General features: G+C 44.0%; 1 protein-coding gene across 1 annotated transcript; it reads right to left on the minus strand.

Annotated features, from left to right (window-relative positions):
- Positions 1-5,757: 5,757 nt before the first annotated feature.
- On the minus strand, positions 5,758-16,158 carry LOC115110771 (3 beta-hydroxysteroid dehydrogenase type 7-like). The gene is made up of 6 exons (XM_029636670.2): positions 15,646-16,158; positions 12,050-12,205; positions 10,579-10,687; positions 8,662-8,761; positions 7,945-8,107; positions 5,758-7,774 (listed from the first exon to the last, which is right to left on the minus strand). Exons 1-6 carry the CDS (start codon positions 15,803-15,805, stop codon positions 7,362-7,364), a joined length of 1,101 nt encoding a protein of 366 aa, XP_029492530.1. The 5' UTR covers positions 15,806-16,158; the 3' UTR covers positions 5,758-7,361.
- Between the last annotated feature and the right edge of the window lie 4,916 nt (positions 16,159-21,074).

Raw genomic sequence — 21,074 nt, forward strand, 5'->3', positions numbered from 1 at the left:
CAGGAAGTTAGGTGGTGCAGTGTTGCTAGATTTCAGTGCTGCTTTTGGTGTAAATGATCATGAACTGTTACTTGTTCAACTCAAATGTTATGGTTTTAACATTCTGTATACTCTCTTTGTTCTAAGGGTAAAAAATGATAAAGCAGCACAATTGAATTTTAAACCCCAAATCTATTTGCATGAAGAAACAACCTATCATTCATTACAAACTTTTTGAAAATCTGTGTTTTCCCTCTTCACAATGCAGACAGACGGCATTTAATCAGTGGACACCATGAGTTTTTATTATAACACCTGTCATAATTGTTTTCTTAACTAAAGTAGAGGTTTATTATTATTATTGCTAAAGGTACTGCATAGGTGTAAACATACAGCAGAGGCTGCTGCGCAGGGGAGGCACTCCCTTCTTTGAATGTGTGGGGTTACAAGTGCCTTTCCCAGCTGCTCCAGGAACACCCTTCTCTTGTTCTGCTTATCAGGCATACAGGCAGGGTTGATCTTGTTCCATATCACCAAGGCATTGTATGAGGACACATCAATGATGTTATGGAAGATGACCAGGGGCCAGCGGGCAGTCATCCTCCTGCAGCTGTAAATTCCAGCTGTGGCTTCCTGTCCTCACGATCACTGATCTCAGCTGTTTTAACCACTGTGCTCAGGAGGACCACATTCTTGTTCCTCTTTGGGAGGTAAGAAACTAGAGTGGTGGTGGGGGTGAAGGCAAACTTTGACGAGAAGGCCTCTCTCCCCTTGTTGTGAGGAGTGCAGGGGGAGCTCAGGAATGTTCTTTGTAACTGTGCCAACCATGGTGATCTTCCTCTTCAGGAGCTGCTGGCTGAGTTCATGAGAGGTGAAGAAATTGTCACACGTGACATTGTGCCCCCTCAGTCCATCTGTAACATCAAGCACAACCCGCATCCCCTGGTTTTCTCCGGGCCTCCACTCGTCGGCTTCCCTGTGTGGACTTGCATCTTCCATGCATAGCTGGATTGTGCATCACAGGCCACCCATATCATGATGCATACTTTGCTGGCTTGCTGGGCATATACTGCCGGAAAGGACAGCAAACTTTTGACAAAAGAGATCACTATCAGAAATTAGTATTAGTGTCAAAGAAAACAGTCACATAAATCAATGATATTACAGAAAAACAATAATAAAATGAACAGTGAAAATCACTTACATTACAGATATGAAAATAAACATTTACCTCTGAATGGAACCAGTTGCTCATCCACTGTTTCTTCAGGCCGAGGGTTTTAGAGGTATGGCAGACACTCCACCCACTTCTCTCAGATCTCTCCACTGTTTCTTCAGGCCGAGGGTTTTAGAGGTATGGCAGACGCTCCACCCACTTCTCTCAGATCTCTCCACTGTTTCTTCAGGCCGAGGGTTTTAGAGGTATGGCAGACGCTCCACCCACTTCTCTCAGACCTCTCCACTGTTTCTTCAGGCCGAGGGTTTTAGAGGTATGGCAGACGCTCCACCCACTTCTCTCAGATCTCTCCACTGTTTCTTCAGGCCGAGGGTTTTAGAGGTATGGCAGACGCTCCACCCACTTCTCTCAGATCTCTCCACTGTTTCTTCAGGCCGAGGGTTTTAGAGGTATGGCAGACGCTCCACCCACTTCTCTCAGATCTCTCCACTGTTTCTTCAGGCCGAGGGTTTTAGAGGTATGGCAGACACTCCACCCACTTCTCCCAGACCTCTCTTATGGCCGCTAGTTTGTCTCTCACACGTCTTGCAGGTCTTGGCTCACGGTTATCAAACCATAGCATTCTTGAGAAAGTGTGAAAGACTTTCAGTGGCACCGTGACACGGAAAATCACCCATCCACTCTCTGCATCCCAGAGACTACATGTAGCCTCACCCAGGGACCTATACACACCCGCTAAGATTAGCAGCCCTATATAGGCATGCGGGTCAATCTCATCCATCCTTTTCCAGTTGTCTCCATATTTACAGAAACCCTCCAAATTTGTCATCTCCAGGATGATTTTGTCGATGGCTGGTGTGATGAACATGTAGAATGTTGAGGTGATGTCCTGGGCATGGGCAACTGCATGTGGGACCTGGGGTCATCCTTATGACATTTTGTGTTGCCATTCGGCCCTGGTTGTCATATGGTGACAAGGACCATGTTATTTTGCTGTTCTTTGACAAAAATGTCTCTCTTTCAGCTTGGGGGATTTCTTCTTCATCTGAAGATGATGCATCGTGCTCTGGGTTGTATTTTTCCCCATCTTCTTCTTCAGATACCTCCTCCTCTTCGAAATCATTGTTCTGTTGTTCCTCCTGGACATCTGATAAAAGATCAGATCTCTGACCTGTTGGGCACTGAAACGTTTACTCATGCTTCAGTCAATGCTTCAGCAAAGAGAGAACTGGGGGGACTGTCATCTGCAGCACCTTTACAGCCTCTGACTCCATTCCCCATTAGTAAACAATGCTTTCAGCAAAGAGAGAACTGGGGGGACTGTCATCTGCAGCACCTTTACAGCCTCTGACTGCATTCCCCATTAGTAAACAATGCTTTCAGCAAAGAGAGAACTGGGGGGACTGTCATCTGCAGCACCTTTACAGCCTCTGACTCCATTCCCCAGTAGTAAACAATGCTTTCAGCAAAGAGAGAACTGGGGGGACTGTCATTTGCAGCACCTTTACAGCCTCTGACTCCATTCCCCATTAGTAAACAATGCTTTCAGCAAAGAGAGAACTGGGGGGACTGTCATCTGCAGCACCTTTACAGCCTCTGACTCCATTCCCCATTAGTAAACAATGCTTTCAGGAAATAGAGAACTGGGAGGACTGTCATCTGCAGCACCTTTACAACCTCTGACTCCATTCCCCAGTAGTAAACAATGCTTTCAGCAAAGAGAGAACTGGGGGGACTGTCATCTGCAGCACCTTTACAGCCTCTGACTCCATTCCCCATTAGTAAACAATGCTTTCAGGAAATAGAGAACTGGGAGGACTGTCATCTGCAGCACCTTTACAGCCTCTGACTCCATTCCCCATTAGTAAACAATGCTTTCAGCAAAGAGAGAACAGGGGGGACTGTCATCTGCAGCACCTTTACAGCCTCTGACTCCATTCCCCATTAGTAAACAATGCTTTCAGGAAATAGAGAACAGGGGGGACTGTCATCTGTAGCACCTCTATAGCCTCTGACTCCATTCCCCATTAGTAAACAATGCTTTCAAGAAATGTTGATTTTGTCAGAAATGTGTTTATTTTGTCTGAAATTGTTTATATTTTGTCTGTGAACTTGAGTAATGTGTGGGGTCGTGCACATGCACAATAAAGTTTTAGTTTTGTCTAAGTTCAATCAGCATCACACATCATCTCCATTTCTCATTGTGTGTATGTGTGTCTTTGGTTTTTGTGGTGTGTAAATTATTTTATAACTGCTGGGTCAAAAATTACCCTTAGACAATCTTTGTACCCTGGTGGTGTAAAGCTTTCATGGAAATATGAACAAAGGCGATGTTTTCTAATGTTGGGGTTACTCTAGGAGAAGTCATCAAATTTAAAGTTGAAAAAATATAATTTAGGGGGTTTTCTCCACTGTTAAACATAGTGGCGGGTCATTTTTGACCCTTAAGACAACACAGGGTTAAGTCTGCAGTTCTATCCTGGATGGAAAGCTATCTATCCAGAAGGAAAAAATTGTTCTTTAATTAATGGTAGCTTTTCAAACAGTAAAGATATACACTGTGGTGTTCCTCAAGGAAGTTGTCTAAGCCCACTTCTCTACTCTATCTTTACTAAGGATTTACCTTCAGTAATGAACAAAACAAGAGTGGTCATGTCTGCTGATGACTCTACAATGTATAGCACAGCATCCGAATGTAATGAACTAACATGTCCTGAGCAGTGAACTAAGAATGGTGTCTGAAAGGGTTGATATGAACAAATTGATGTTGAATGTTTCTAAAACTAAATGTATTGTATTTGGTTCAATATATATGCTTGCTGATGACCCCCAATTTAATTTGTCGATGAATAGAATGTATGTAGAGCAAGTGAAAAAACAAAACTACTAGGCGTCATGTTGGAAGATGGGTAAGGGAATTGCTGTTACAAGAAAATGTTCAGAGTATGTAACATCAGGCACACTGAATCAGGTGATTCAATCCCTGGTCCTATCACACTTAGAGTACTGTCCAGTTATATGGCCATCTGCAGCAAAGAAAGATAACAGCACAAAAACATCCTGTGGCGGACTGCAATAGCATCAAATAGTCCCTGTGATATGCAACTGTTCAGGGAAGTCAGGAACCAATACACACAGTCAGTCAGGAAAGCAAAGGCTAGCTTATTCAAATAGAAATTTGCATCCTGTAGCTCTAACTCCAAAAAGTTTTGGGACACTAAAGTCCATGGAGAACAAGAGCACCTCCTCTCAGCCGCCCACTGCTCTGAGGCTAGGGAACACGGTCACCACCGATAAATCCATGATAATCAAAAAATTCAATAAGCATTTCTCTACGGCTGGCCATGCTTTCCTCCTGGCCACCCCAGCCCCGGCCAACATTTTTGCACATTTAGTTTATATTGTTGTTCAGTATCGTTTAGTCTTTAACTCCCCTGATTACTTGTAGCTGTATATTCCATTAGTTTGTGCTGTTGGTCTCACTCAAGTGGCTGCTAGCACCGTCATGAAAAGGGGAATGAGGGAATCCCTACAATATTACGTATTCCTAAGTAGTAGGTGTCGGGGTAGGTTCCTTGTTCCTTGTCAATCATTGGCTTATTGGTAAGTAAATCAATCAAACCTTTGTGAATGCAATTGCAGACAGAAGTTGACAACGGAAACACAGCACGTATGTTTCAGAGTAAGTTCTGCAAAGTAAAAAAGGTTAAAGTTGCTTTATACCTGCAGTCAACCCCTAGTGGTGTAACTGCCTACGTCAATACCTTCTACTCATGAGACCAAGCCCATGCATGTACAGTTATACAAACTTGCAGGAGAAAACAATAGTTCAGTCTTTTCTAAGGGCTCAGCAGTTCCATTCACGTATGGCTTACAGTGGTATGTCTGACTTCTCTCTTATCTATTTACTCCCCTGCAGGGGTCTATGTCTATGTATCACTTTTAGCCTTGAGGCGCTTTCTCACAGACACCCTGTTTTGACTGTTTTGACTAACTCACACATCTCTCAGACGGTTTCTTATAAGAGGCAGAGACTAGAAAAGAACTAAACCTTATAATGCATATATATATATATATATATATATATATTACTAATCTGTGGTCCAGGACCCTATACATGTAGTGGGGGAGTGTCTTATAGCCCTTCCCCTTCTATTAATACATCATAAGCATAATCAATTATTATAATACATCAATCATTTGGTGTAGCCCCTATCATGACCAAGGTGACCCCCATCATGACCAAGGTGACCCCCATCACAGGCAATGCTGAAAAGTAATCTTTAGATGTACTTTTCTTAAATGTAGTTTTGTAACTGACTAAAACAAGCAGACAATAAAATTACTTTTGAAAAAGGTAACCACAAGTTGTTTTCCCCACAGGCAGGCAGGGGCGCAACGTTCTATCTAATACCGACTGGGACTATGTAAAGGACATGTAATGAATGTGCTGTTAACATATATTGCATATGTTTCTCCATTTAGTTTCTTTTGCAGTTTCCGAGGTCACCATAGTGGACCTAGGCCGTTTTCAGGAAAAATCATGTGTTGTGTCATTGATAGTATCATGTTTACCTTATAAAAAACAAATCAACTTTGAATTAATTAAAACAGTTGTATTTGGAATTAAACATAAATACATAATACATATTTAATACAATATTCAATACAGAAAGAGTATACTTTCCAAGTCACAGGGGGCTGCTGAGGGGAGGATGGCTCATAATAATGGCTGAAATGGAGCTAATGGAATGGCATCAAACACATGGGAAACATGTGTTTGATACCATTCAACCAATTCTGTGTTCCAAGTATGTCTATTGTTTTCTTAAAGGGGGCTGAACTTCCTGATTTCAATTCTCCTCATTAGGAAATTAAACTAAACGAGTTTTGGGTCTCGGAGGAACTCTTTGATGTGGGCGTCTCTTGTGTTTGTTCCGACGTGGGAAGCATTTCTACTTACACTGTGCTAAAACAGTACACACCCTTTGAGATAACTTGAAACATTCAAACAAGGTCTTGTGTCTGGAAGAAGCCTAAATTAGCTAGCACGCTATCCAACTTCTTTGCCGGCTGGTGTGCGACAGTGTCAAAATAGTTTTGACTTTGGATAGCCTATCTCTGGGGATAGTTTGGGACCATCAATAAATTACACATTGTAAATAGGACAATATTTTCATGTTACACATGTTTTATAGGTGTCTCATGAAATGCTTACATTTCTTTAATGTAGTTGGTTTGAGACATAGGCCATTTTCTACCAGAGAATATACGTTTTTTATTGCCTTCAGTTGCTCTTTAAGTAATGCTACTTCTCAAAATTATAATAATAATCAATTATGAAATATAAAATTAACATTTTCTCTGTCTGAAGTTTAAATCTGACTGCACTGGGAAATGTTCTTTAATTATTTTATTTTATTATTGTTTTTAAATTGGCAGTGCATTCAGATGATAAAATCACCTTAATGTATAGCAGGTGATTTATAAAACTCTAAAATCACAGAACATAATCAGACAATATTCTCTGTGTGCATTAATGCATGTTTAAGATGTAAGTACTTATTTTCTGCACTAGTGCTCTTCAACAAAAACAGATCAAGTCTATGTAGTGATGATGTCTTGTGAAAAATGTATTGCAAAATATGTATAGCAATGTATTGCACCATGTATTGTTGGAAATAGACTCAAAACAATTCATGAGCAGCTTTCCTATATCACATATCTATATGCCCTTTTATGACTACAATCACATTATATCTACCCCTTTTGTAAGAAGATGAATATTGCAATGTCCGATAAAGCCCCAAACATTTATATTGAATCTCCAATATATTATCTCTTATTTAGGGCTGGGAAGGGTCTCATGTGAATCAGAAGGTCATGGGATGGATAAGTGACCCATTTCAGTGTGGAACATGCATTGTCATCATTTTGCCTGAGGAGCTACAGGCTAGCCACAAGTAGTGACAGGTAGGAGGACATAACCATTTTTGAAGAACACGTGCAGGAGGTCATAGCTCAGGGTTTAAGAGTTCAGGGGTCAAGAGTTTGTTTGCATACGTGTAATGAATATACTGCTTATGATGAAGCAAACATAGTGAGAATATAAATCTGAGAAAGTCCTCTCACTCCTCCATCCATCCCAGGTTATGATGTGTGGTGCATCGGTTTAGCCCAGACAAGGTTCCACCAGACCAGCAGATCAGGAGTCCTTGGGGCCTGCGAAGGGAAAGGTGTCCACCCATCTCTGTGTGCGGGCCTTGCACTGGTCCCAGTCATAGAGGGGGCGGTACTGGAAGTGGCGCTGGGCCTTGTCTGAACCCACTGTGAAGGAGGTGCTGGCCACAGCGAGGGTGTAGCTGTTGAGTAATGGTGTGTAGCTGCACACAGGCTTCAGCACCCAGCGGAGCAGGTCATTCAGGCACGCCACAAACCACAGCACCAATAGCGGCACATGAACCTGGCGGAAGTTGAACCCAGACAGGAACTGCATGTTGAAATCCTCATAACTCTTGTAGGGTGAGTCGTCATAGCAGAAGTAAACTTCCCCTCCAAGCCTTTGGGGGTGCTCTCTCAGGGAGCGAGCAGCCAGCAGATGCATCCAAGCCACATTACCTGAAAAAAAGAGAAAACTATGCTGAGAACGTGTATACCACTAGCCTAATCCATTAGGGCTGTTCAACAAGTTAAGTAGCCACCTTGGTACATAACCAAGAGCCCAGTAGAAAATCAGCTAAAAGATCTTGTAGGTGTGGCTAGGTATCAGCACGCGTGTCAGGACTCACCTGCATAGACACGACCATGTTCCGTGTCCTTTGGGACGCCTCGAATGATCCAGCCCCCTGTCCTCACACCCATCTGATAGAAGTCCCTCATCAGCTGGTGCTGCTCACCATAGATCCCTGTGGGACGGAGGGAGCATGTGTACAAGCAGGCCCCTTCATTCACCTGGCCAGAGAGAGGAGAGGAAGGATGTGGTAACAGAGCATTAGAAACTGATGGGAGCAGATGGGAAATGAAAACAGTTTTGAAACCCAGAATCCCAAATATGCAGTTTTAACTCAACATGTTAACAGAAGGGTGGAGTAGACTAACACACAAGGCCACAAGGGAACACTTCAACAGCTTTTTGGCAGAGTAACAGTCGACAGGAATTCTACCATTTATCATAACTCATAAATATATATTTTTTTGCGCAGAGTAATAGCACAAATATGGCCATTGGGCGAAAAAATCTTACATGCAACATAAGCTCCAAAACATTACCATAGTATATTTGTGTTCTGTGGTAACTTTTGGAGCAGTTCAGTCAAAGAGAGAGAATAAGTATCTGATTATGGTCCATGAAGGGATTCCCTATCTGATTCAGGCTATTAATGAGGTACATTTAAAAGCAACTATCCCCAGATCTTTCAAATGTCCATCAAATAGAAGTGTGTGAGTTGGTCTGTGTGTGTTATTACCGCGTCTTTGTATGAGATGCGATGTGTTAATACAAGTACCTTATTGCCATTGGCCTCCAACACCAGTTTCTCTGCCTTGGCCTTGCTCCTGGGGTAGGGCATATCATGATAAACATTGTAGATGGTGTCTTCATCACCTCTGTGCATGAAAGAGAGAGAGGGGAACGGGGGGGGGGTTATTATTTGATGACCTTGGAACAGAATATCACATTCACATGTGGAATGTGGAATGATTCAGTATAATAGCCAGATGGACATTGGCAGTTTTCATGATGTTGTTTCTCCTTGCTGGCTGTGCAGGACTCATATCCTGTTGTTTCTGTGAATATTTGAGCAAAGCCAGTCATGCATGCAAAGGCTGACAGACATTTTTACAGATACTGTGACTGCTTTAGCTGATGTGAAAGGAAGAGTATGACAAACACATCTGCAAATCCTCAGTGTGTGTGTGTGTGTGTGTCTGTCTGTCTGCATCTAGAAAATATTTTCAACACGTGACAACTGGCAGGACGATATCAGGGTTGGCTGGTGATCAACTATTTCCCTCATCTCTCTCTGTCACGAATTCCTTGGTATGACAGAAATTCGTTAACATATGAAATGTTACAAAAGAGATACGACGACGCTACACAAAAACATCTACGGCTCCCAGGACCCGCCAGCCTAAAACAGGTATAACCAGACAGTTATAGGCTTTGTGTACCGGAGCCTATTACCTAACACAGGGCTGTTTTTATGATGTAGTTATTGTTGCCGCACAGTTTTCCTGACATCATCACACAGCATTGCAAAGTACATTGGCCTGGATATGTTCATATTGTACTGGCAATGTGCAGCTTCAATTCAATGGTGCAGATGAATTCTATCCTGTGATGTTCCTCAAAGCTACTACTGACTGTCATCATCTTTGTCACATATCCACTTTTCTTATAAGGACCATATGTGATAAGTACATTCCTAAACACACCTATAATAACACACAATGACATTGTTTCACCCCCTCACTTTCTCCCTCAGAACAACCTCAATTTGTCGGGGCATGGGGTCTACAAGGTGTTGAAAGCGTTCCACAGGGATGCCGGCCCATATTGATTCATTTCATTCCAATGCTTCCCACAGTTGGCTGGATGTCCTTTGGGTGGTGGACCATTCTTGACACACACGGGAAAGTGTGGAGTGTGAAAAACTCAACAGCGTTGCAGTTCTTGATACAAACCGGTGTGCCTGGCACCTACTACCATAACCCGTTCAAAAGGCACTTCAATATTTGGTCTTGCCCATTCACCCTCTGAATGGCACACATACACAATCCATGTCTCAATCATCTCAAGGCTTAAAAATATTTCCCCTTCATCTACACTGATTTATGTGGATTTGACATCAATAAGGGATCATAGCTTTCACCTGGTCAGTCTGTCGTGGAAAGAGCAGGTGTTCTTAGTGTTTTGTATACTCAGTGTAGAGCATAACATGTCTGCCACATCAGAGGCTAGTGCTTTTGTCTGTGTTAGAGAGGGAGGGATGAGAGAGGGAGGGATGAGAGAGGGAGGGATGAAGGAAGTGTGCCTTGATGTGGGCTCTGCTTAATATCCATCATCCACTAGACCTTAACGCAACACTATGACTGGAATGCTCCCTATCTTTCATGTCTCTCTAATAATAATCTTTATAGTCTCTCTCTATTCCTGTCTCCCATCTTTCCCCTGACCGGTCTCTCTCTCCTCGCAGTAAATGTCTCTCGATTGAGAATTAGGTTAGAATAGAGACATACGAGTTCATAGAGAAATCAGAAAAGAAAAGAAATAGTTACATGCCTGATATAATGCAGATAAGGGAAATCTCTACCGTACGGGCTAGACAAAAGACAGATGGAGGAGAGGTAGTGATTTAGTGGAAAGAGGAAAAAAACAACGAAAGCCTAAAGGAGAAACAGATGTTTGTGAAGTAAAACTCTACCTGATAAAGGGGTCTCCTTTCACATTGGGGCCGACCACCTCCATGCTGCTGGTGTAGACCAGATACTGAATACCATTCTCCACACAGGCATTGATCACATTCACAGTTCCTGTTAGAAAGATGGAGAGAGGAAGAGAAACATTCTAGAGGCCAATAACTAGAGGTAATCATTGATTTAATTGCAGAAAGAAAGGGCTAGGGTGTGATGCGGGCAACAGGAAGTGTGTGCAGAACATCTGGACAAAGACATTGGCAGACTATGAGTACACAAGCACCTGGAGGAGCATGTTCTAGGAACTAGCCCGGGATGATAAGTGTTTTCTCAGAGCTCAACACAAACATCCTAGAAGGATCTGATATACAGTAATTACACTAACTAATACAAACAACTATTCCTGTGAGGACAATGTCACATTTTCCAAGAGACGAAGAGCAGAAATATGGGACAGATACCCAGATCTGGGACAGTGACACACACACACAACACAGTAGGCCACCCACCAGACGGGGAATAGATAGAATAACCACAAACTGGAAACAAAGTGTCGGTGTTCAATTGGGCTTATATAATGCTTCAAAGTGCTTGCTATTTTAATTTGATGTTGTTAGTTTAATAGAAACCAGATGAATTGCAGTGGATCACAGAGAGCAGCTGATTCCCTTCAATAAGTTGAGTTTGTAGGTAATTCAGTTGCATGAAAACCACCTGACAGGCAGGCACTAACCTTATCGTGAGATGTGAAACATTTTGAGAGGAGTCTTTTACAGTCATTTCAATCTCATGACAAGCACACACACAATTTCTATAAACATACCCTCTCAGAGACACACACAATTTCTATAAACAGACCTTCTCAGAGACTCACACACATTTACCCACTACATAAATAAATAATGACCTTATTTGTGTATGTCTATGTTTGCTGACTATAAAACCATTGTTGTAGTTGTCATCCTTCAACAGACTCAAGGGGCAGTTTTATAGTTAGAATGTTCAGAGGAAAACATCAGGCACTATAGGAAGGGAGAGGCGACAGGCAAACAGGAAAAACGTGGGTTATACCATGAATCACAATAACTTTAGGGAATACTATTTCATGGGTTTTCATGAGTCTCCATAACAGTTCCTGCTGTGATTTAATTTACAATCAAGAGAAGGCAACCACCCCTCCTATGTTTGTCTCGTTCTATCATCCATCATCTCGAAGGCAACCATTTCTCCCTCTTCTCTTTTCCTTTCCCTCAACATATTTTCCATTCCCTTCTTCGTAAATCCTCCTGTGTCTTTAAGGCTTCCACACATCGCACCGAATGTGGATCTAGTGTTCGTCTGCCCACCGTTCAGCGCGCTGTGTTTTAGGGACCACCCGCTGTAGACGTCTGACTGACCACATTTTTTTTGCGATTCTACATGTACAAATTGGTGCATATTCTCGGCCAGTGAATGCTATTGCTGCGCCTGAGGCCTTACCTTGAACATTCACAGCCTGGATGACTGTCTCAGGGACTCTGTGCCAGACATCCACCAGGCTGGCCGTGTGGATGACCAGGTCTGCCCCCTTGGACACCTCCAGGACACTGGAGTAATCTGTGATGTCCCCCTGCGTCACCACCACCTTTACCCGCTCTGACGAGGGAGAGAGAGAGAAAAGTGGAGGGGAGGGGGGGGGGGTTGTAAGATGTTAGATATAGTGTAAAATAGATTTAATTCTGGTGAAAACAATATCTATAAACTGATCTACAATGCACAATAATACAATTGATCCTAGATTGAGATTGGACAACAAGACATGGACATCACGTACAGAATAATAGCCTAAGAGAAGAATCAGACATGTTGTGGTTAGAAGGTCTAGGCACATATGTTGTGTGAGGAGGAACCAAGTCTTTCTATGCATGTTTCCATGGCTATATGAAGTATTCTTTCATTCTTTGACTTGAGTGTTCATTTGTTTCCTCTAAATCAGATCCTACGTTGCCTAGCTACCTAACCAAAGCTGGGTCCACTGGGGAACTCGCTGTCTCTGGAAAACATGTCATCCGATTGTTGCTATAAAAGACCCAATCACCCCACCACAATTAATGTCTTCTCATACAAGGTATTTATGTTTATCAGAACACCGGTAGGTGGGTCACAACAAAATCACGTTCTTCACAAATGTGTCTTTTGAGAGCATTTGTCTGTTTGTTCCGTCTTTCCTTCTTGGAATGATAAGATGGAAAAGAAGCTGCCCTTATTCTCAATGTGCTGTCCCTGGCTTGGCTTATCTAGATCATGGCCTTGAAATATATCTGATGACCATGAAGCCAGGACGGGGCTGGAGTCCAAGTAACCACAGGAATGGTCCTGACTCTTAAAAACACATTCTTGCCTTGAAGTCACACTACTGCAGCTGTCTCTTTTAGCTCTGCCTCAGTGGCTTGGTTAAGTAGCAAATCAAATCAAATTCTATTAGTCACATGCGACAAATACTTACAGTGAAGTGCTTACTTACGAGCCCCTAACCGACAATGCAGTTTCAAAAAATACAGATAAGAATAAGAGATAAAAGTAACAAGTAATTAAAGAGGAGCAGTAAAAAATAACAATATATACAGGGGGGGCCGGTAGAGTCAATGTGCAGGGGCACCGGTTAGTTGAGGTAGTATGTACATGTAGGTAGAGTTAATTAAAGTGACTATGCATAGATGACAACAGAGAGTGGCAGTGGTGTGGAGAGGGTGCAATGTGAATAGTCTGGGTAGCCATTTGACTAGATGTTCAGGAGTTTTATGGCTTGGGGGTAGAAGCTGTTTAGAAGCCTCTTGGTCCGAGACTTGGTGCTCCGGTACTGCTTGCCATGTGGTAGCAGAGAGAACAGTCTATGACTAGGTTGGCTGGAGTCTTTGACAATTTTCAGGGCCTTCCTCTGACACCGCCTGGTATAGAGGTCCGGGATGGCAGGAAGCTTGCCCCAGTGATGTTCTGGGCCGTTCGCATTATCCTCTGTAGTGTCTTGCTGTCGGGGGCCGAGCATTTGCCATACCAGGCAGTGATGCAACCCATCGGGATGCTCTCGATGGTGCAGCTGTAGAACCTTTTAAGGAACTGACAATATTTGATGATTTCCATTGAACCAAACCAAAGTTGGGTTTTGTAATTACCCAGTAACTACAGTAACTGTAATTTAAGTAATTACAGGAAGTGAAAGCTTCAGTCAACCTTGTCCTCTGAAGTTTACACACCCCTCTCTTACTAGGCTACTGTAACTACATGAGATGCAGCAGATCCCACGCTACGCAACATATACACCAATAACCAAGTTAAATTCTTGGTTTGTTTTGGTTATCGTTTTAATCACTCATACACCTTCTCTGTGAAAACATATGTATGCTTCATATCTAAAGAGAACCTACAGAATGTAAATACTTTAGAAACATTTCAAGCAAAGGCTCAATGTTTAAGTTGCAAATCTCATTCAATCACGGCATCTTGGTCTTTTCAGTTCACTGTTACAGCGAGATTAGAACTAGACTATGAGCTCTGATTACATAAAGTGTACTTTTGGCCTCCCCCTGGCTGGGCTATATGAATACTACTAGCCACCAGGCTTTGTGTACGCTTTGGAATAGCCTACATCCCTCAAATTCAAGTCTGGGCCTCGAAACCTGCTCCACTGAGGTTTTTCAATGTCCCCTTCTAAATCAGTGACTGATTTAGACCTGGGTCAAGAGGTGGGTGCAATTATTAATCAGGTAGAGCAGAAAACCAGCAAGCTCCAGACATAGTAGGAGGTGAATACCACTGGCCTACATAATGAATGGTAAGAAAATGATTTATTCGATTTTTCCTCAGCCCCTACATCTCCTCTACTTGAAAAGCACACTCTCACCAGGGGAGAAATATATATGTTTGCTATTTAAGAGAAAACAAGGTGTTCTAATATTACCTGGATGTAGCCTATGGCAATATAGAGGTTAAAGACTAACAATCTAAGCCTATATGGGCGATTTCATTTGTAATCAATGCCATGTATTTAGCTCATCAGTCAAACACATCTATGGAGTGATCTTCTATCACGGAGTTTGGAGGAAGGCTCTGTCCAACAAACCTGTTGGGTGTGGACCATCGGTGTCCATGACCCCATCATGACATTGTTCATGCAGACCGATACAGTCAAATCAAACGCATTTATAAAGAGCTTTTTACATCAGCAGATGTCACAAAGTGCTTATATAGAAACCCAGCCTAAAACCCCAAACAGCAAGCAATTCAGATGTAGAAGTGACCTCAGCTGAGTGTAGATATGTGTTGTTTACTATCCTAACATTTCCCTTTCAGTGACATTCGCTAACTCTCATCTCTGTCACACTCTAGTATGTATCTGACTTTCAGCTTTCCCATCTCTCCCTCTCAGTCCATCTACCTACTGCCCACTCTCCACCTCTATCCCATATATGGCTCTGTTTCTGTAGTGAAGACTGACAATGGAATAAAAGTTTGTACAAAGATAGTAAATTAAAATGTGCATGTTCTTATGCCTGAGAATATATGAGTAAGAAAGGTGTAAGCCAAAGATAAAGGGTGTCAGAAACAAGTTTTCATGGAATACAGCTGATATCCAGAATTGATTTGATTGGGTATGTATGTGGGTAAAGGACTGTGATGCTAGTCTAGGTTATCTCACTTTCAGTCATTTCAATGTGCTAAGGTAGATACAGACCCGAACTGTTTCACTGAGGAGTTGACACCCCACCTCTTCTCAGTGCATAAACCCCTGGACATTCAAGATTAGAGGTCTTGCCACTTGAGCCTCTATATATCTTACTAGGAGTAGCTGGCCCAATAATAATTGTAACCATGAATAAGGGTTAAGAGTAGCTTAACTCATGTTTAAAACTCCACAACTGTAAATCATTCCGGACATGTATGAGCCGTTTTCAACTCAGCAGCCTCGTGTGGTGTATGGTTATGCCAATGAAATATGCATAAAACATTATTAGACAAGAAAACTACAAATGGGGTTGAGCATGTCAGTGAACTGCCAGACATTTACAATTTGTTTCAAGCATATATTTTTGTTTTACCTGTGCTGTGGCCATTTAAACTTGAGTCGATGTGTTTGTCAAAAAGTCGAATTTCCGTTACCGCATCCTCTTTCTCCAAAAGGACCTGTAACAGGTGTTGTCCGAGGAACCCACAGCCCCCGGTGACGAGATAAACCAGGCCCCGTTCTTTAGTCGACATTCTTCACGGTTGCTAGTTGCTACTATCAATTGATGTTTGGTTGATTAGTTACTGAGTCGTCCTTGTTGATTTTCTCCAACTCCCTCTGCGATCCAACGTTCTAAACGAGCGGAGATACACAACGAGAAAGAACTAAATGAAAAAAAGACAGTGATAGAGGTGCGTTCAGTCCTCTTAAACGTTTGCTACGTTGAACAACCGTTTGTACTGAACGACACGCTCCCCCAAAAGGTTCTTGTACGTTCTTGAATATACTACCGTTTGGTAGGTGTGGCTGGAAACAATGAGTTACGTGTTTTTAAAGGGAAGTGGTCATGCTAACAGTGTTCCCCAACCCTCGTCGTTCAGTACGGCACCGTTTCCGTTCAATTGAACGTTCCAGAACGTAAAAACGTACTTAACGCAACACTGATCGGTTTGGACACAGCGATCGTAAACTGCTCCGCTTCACTGGACTTACTGAGTGACCTTCGACTTAGTGTTTGTTCTATCATCAAAGAAAGGCAAAGATCACGATGCAAAATTAACTCGATTAGTCTTCTCGTTTAAATGTAGCTTACTGTAGATAGGCTATATGCCACCATGATTAGATTAGAGTTTATTAGTCACATGCACGGGGTTGCAGATGTAATTGCAGGGTACATCTTAAAACTCTGAGCTCCGACAGTGCAGGTCAAAGGGAAGTTATTGAAACAATACACCAAAACATATATACACATTTCCAACTCTAACAGTGATAAATGTCCATTGGGGTGGGGGCAGGATACATGTTTGTTGAGGGGGAAATGTCCATTGGGGTGGGGGCAAATGTCCATTGGGGTGGGGGCAGGATACATGTTTGTTGAGGGGGAAATGTCCATTGGGGTGGGGGCAGGATACATGTTTGTTGAGGGGGAAATGTCCATTGGGGTGGGGGCAGGATACATGTTTGTTGAGGGGGAAATGTCCATTGGGGTGGGGGCAGGATACATGTTTGTTGAGGGGGAAATGTCCATTGGGGTGGGGGCAGGATACATGTTTGTTGAGGGGGAAATGTCCATTGGGGTTGGGGCAGGATACATGTTTGTTGAGGGGGAAATGTCCATTGGGGTGGGGGCAGGATACATGTTTGTTGAGGGGGAAATGTCCATTGGGGTTGGGGCAGGATACATGTTTGTTGAGGGGGAAATGTCCATTGGGGTGGGGGCAGGATACATGTTTGTTGAGGGGGAAATGTCCATTGGGGTGGGGGCAGGATACATGTTTGTTGAGGGGGAAATGTCCATTGGGGTTGGGGCAGGATACATGTTTGTTGAGGGGGAAATGTCCATTGGGGTGGGGGCAGGATACCTGTTTGTTGAGGGGGAAATGTCCATTGGGGTGGGGGCAGGATACATGTTTGTTGAGGGGGAAATGTCCATTGGGGTGGGGGCAGGATACATGTTTGTTGGGGGGAAATGTCCATTGGGGTGGGGGCAGGATACATGTTTGTTGAGGGGGAAATGTCCATTGGGGTGGGGGCAGGATACATGTTTGTTGAGGGGGAAATGTCCATTGGGTGGGGGCAGGATACATGTTTGTTGAGGGGGAAATGTCCATTGGGGTGGGGGCAGGATACATGTTTGTTGAGGGGGAAATGTCCATTGGGGTGGGGGGCAGGATACATGTTTGTTGGGGGGAAATGTCCATTGGGGTGGGGGCAGGATACATGTTTGTTGAGGGGGAAATGTCCATTGGGGTGGGGGCAGGATACATGTTTGTTGAGGGGGAAATGTCCATTGGGGTGGGGGCAGGATAATGTTTGTTGAGGGGGAAATGTCCATTGGGGTGGGGGCAGGATACATGTTTGTTGAGGGTTTGTTGGGGGGAAATGTTTGTTGAGGGGGAAATGTCCATTGGGGTGGGGGCAGGATACATGTTTGTTGAGGGGGAAATGTCCATTGGGGTGGGGGCAGGATACATGTTTGTTGAGGGGGAAATGTCCATTGGGGTGGGGGCAGGATACATGTTTGTTGAGGGGGAAATGTCCATTGGGGTGGGGGGCAGGATACATGTTTGTTGGGGGGAAATGTCCATTGGGGTGGGGGCAGGATACATGTTTGTTGAGGGGGAAATGTCCATTGGGGTGGGGGCAGGATACATGTTTGTTGAGGGGGAAATGTCCATTGGGGTGGGGGCAGGATACATGTTTGTTGAGGGGGAAATGTCCATTGGGGTGGGGGCAGGATACATGTTTGTTGAGGGGGAAATGTCCATTGGGGTGGGGGCAGGATACATGTTTGTTGGGGGAAATGTCCATTGGGGTGGGGGCAGGATACATGTTTGTTGAGGGGGAAATGTCCATTGGGGTGGGGGCAGGATTGTTTGTTGGGGGGAAATGTCCATTGGGGTGGGGGCAGGATACATGTTTGTTGAGGGTGGAAATGTCCATTGGGGTGGGGGCAGGATACATGTTTGTTGAGGGGGAAATGTCCATTGGGGTGGGGGCAGGATACATGTTTGTTGAGGGGGAAATGTCCATTGGGGTGGGGGCATGTTACATGTTTGTTGAGGGTGGAAATGTCCATTGGGGTGGGGGCAGGATACATGTTTGTTGAGGGGGAAATGTCCATTGGGGTGGGGGCAGGATACATGTTTGTTGAGGGGGAAATGTCCATTGGGGTGGGGGCAGGATACATGTTTGTTGAGGGGGAAATGTCCATTGCGGTGGGGGCAGGATACCTGTTTGTTGAGGGGGAAATGTCCATTGGGGTGGGGGCAGGATACATGTTTGTTGAGGGGGAAATGTCCATTGGGGTGGGGGCAGGATACATGTTTGTTGGGGGGAAATGTCCATTGGGGTGGGGGCAGGATACATGTTTGTTGAGGGGGAAATGTCCATTGGGGTGGGGGCAGGATACATGTTTGTTGAGGGGGAAATGTCCATTGCGGTGGGGGCAGGATACATGTTTGTTGAGGGGGAAATGTCCATTGCGGTGGGGGCAGGATACATGTTTGTTGAGGGGGGAAATGTTCATTGAGGGAGCAAATAGCTGACTAGTGGGGGCTATTCAGCAGCATTATGGTCTGGTGGTAGAAGCTATTGGCCAGTCTGTCAGTTTTTGCCATTATGCTCCTATACTGCCCGCGTCTGAGTGATGGAAGCAGGGAGAACAGGCCGTGGCTCGGGTGGCTGAGGTTCCTGATTATCTTCTTGCCCTTCCTGTGACACCTGGTGTTGTATGTGTCCTGGAGGGCAGGCAGTGTGCACCCAGTGTGCACCAGACTGCTTAGAGACCTGGGAATTAAGGGCCAGAGCCAGCGTTCGGCAATCAAAGCTGTATCAGAGGCGGCAGAAGGCAGCAGTCAGTGGCTCTGGATGAAGAGGAAAGACCCCAGCTGGGCCCCGAAGTGAGAGGGCCAGGAGGTATGCGGTCAACAATGCTTGACTCAGGGAGGAGGACGCCCCTGCCATGCATAGTCCCATGGGATGTTGGCTATCAACAACAAGGCAACTCCTATGACTAATTGGGAATGGGACGCAAGCGTAGGATTGATCACCCTGTCGCTGGCCGCCTTTGGGGAGGGTGTATAGTGTGAAAGGCCGAAACACCCTAGGAACCAAAGGTACACTACTGACGATGCGCTCCCCAAATTTCACCACGCTCACTGTTCATTAACTCTTGGAAGTGCTTGCACAAAAGATAGTAACATCTCATCCTGTGTTCTTGGAATCTTCAGCTGAGGGTACCACACTCTGTAGCGCCTTACCGTCAGCAGCGGTGGACTTGCCATACCAGGCTGCCATACACTTAGGTTGGAGTCATTAAAACTCGTTTTCAACCACTCCACAAATGTCTTGTTAACAAACTATAGTTTTGGCAAGCCAGTAAGGACATCTACTTTGTGCATGACAGAAGTAATTTTTCCAACAATTGATTACAGAAAGATTATTTCACTGTATCACAATTCCAGTGGGTCAGAAGTTTACATACACCAAGTTGACTGTGCCTTTAAACAGCTTGGACAATTCCAGACCATGATGTCATGGCTTTAGAAGCTTCTGATAGGCTAATTGACATAATTTGAGTGAATTGGAAGTGTACCTGTGGATTTATTTCAAAGCCTACCGTCAAACTCAGTGCCTTTTTGCTTGACGTCATGGGAAAATAAAAAGAAATCAGCCAAGACCTCAGAAAAACAACTGTAGACCACCACAAGTCTGGCTCATCATTGGGAGCAATTTCCAAACGCCTGAAAGTACCACGGTCATCTGTACAAACAATAGTACGCAAGTATAAACACCATGGGACACGCAGCTGTCATGCTGCTCAGGAAGGAGACGCGTTCTGTCTCCTAGAGATGAATGTACTTTGGTGCGAAAAATGCAAATCAATCCCAGAACAACAGCAAAGGACCTTGTGAAGATGCTGGAGGAAACGGATACAAATGATCTATATCCACAGTAAAACGAGTCCGATATCGAAATTACCTGAAAGGCAGCTCAGCAAGGAAGAAGAAGCCACTGCTACAAAACCGCCATAAAAAAGCCAGACTACGGTTTGCAACTGCACATGGGGACAAAGATCGTACTTTTTGGAGAAATGTCCTCTGGTCTGATGAAACTGTTTGGCCGTAATGATCATTATTATGTTTGGAGGAAAAAGGGGGAGGCTTGCAAGCCGAAGAACACCATCCCAACCGTGAAGCACGGGGGTGGCGGCATCATGTTGTGGGGGTGCTTTGCTGCAAGAGGGACTGGTGGACTTCACAAAATAGATGGCATCATGAGGTAGGAAAATTATGTGGATATATTGAAGAAACATCTCAAGACATCAGTCAGGAAGTTAAAGCTTGGTCGCAAATGGATCTTCCAAATGGACAATGACTCCAAGCGTACTTATAAAGTACGGAATTTTTCTTGGATTAAATGTCAGGAATTGTGAAAAACTGAGTTTAAAATGTATTTGGCTAAGGTGTATGTAAACTTCTGACTTCAACTGTACATAAGTATATGGAAAAGTATCTATTCTCATTATAAACTAAGACAAGTGTTGTTCAGAACACACAACCCAGTTAGTCATCAGTGTCTGTCTAAAAGTGTATGACAGAGTCAGATTTCCCAACATGAAAGAGAGGAGGGTGGCATTGGCGTTCAACTAGTCTACAAGTAGGGTGAGTTAACATGTTTTATTTTACTTGCTCACACACACACACGCGCGCACGCGCACGCGCACGCACACGCACGCACGCACACACACACACACACACACACACACACACACACACACACGGACAGCCAAATGATATT

This window comes from Oncorhynchus nerka, linkage group LG26 (assembly GCF_034236695.1).
Source record: "Oncorhynchus nerka isolate Pitt River linkage group LG26, Oner_Uvic_2.0, whole genome shotgun sequence".
NCBI classification, from domain to species: domain Eukaryota; kingdom Metazoa; phylum Chordata; class Actinopteri; order Salmoniformes; family Salmonidae; genus Oncorhynchus; species Oncorhynchus nerka.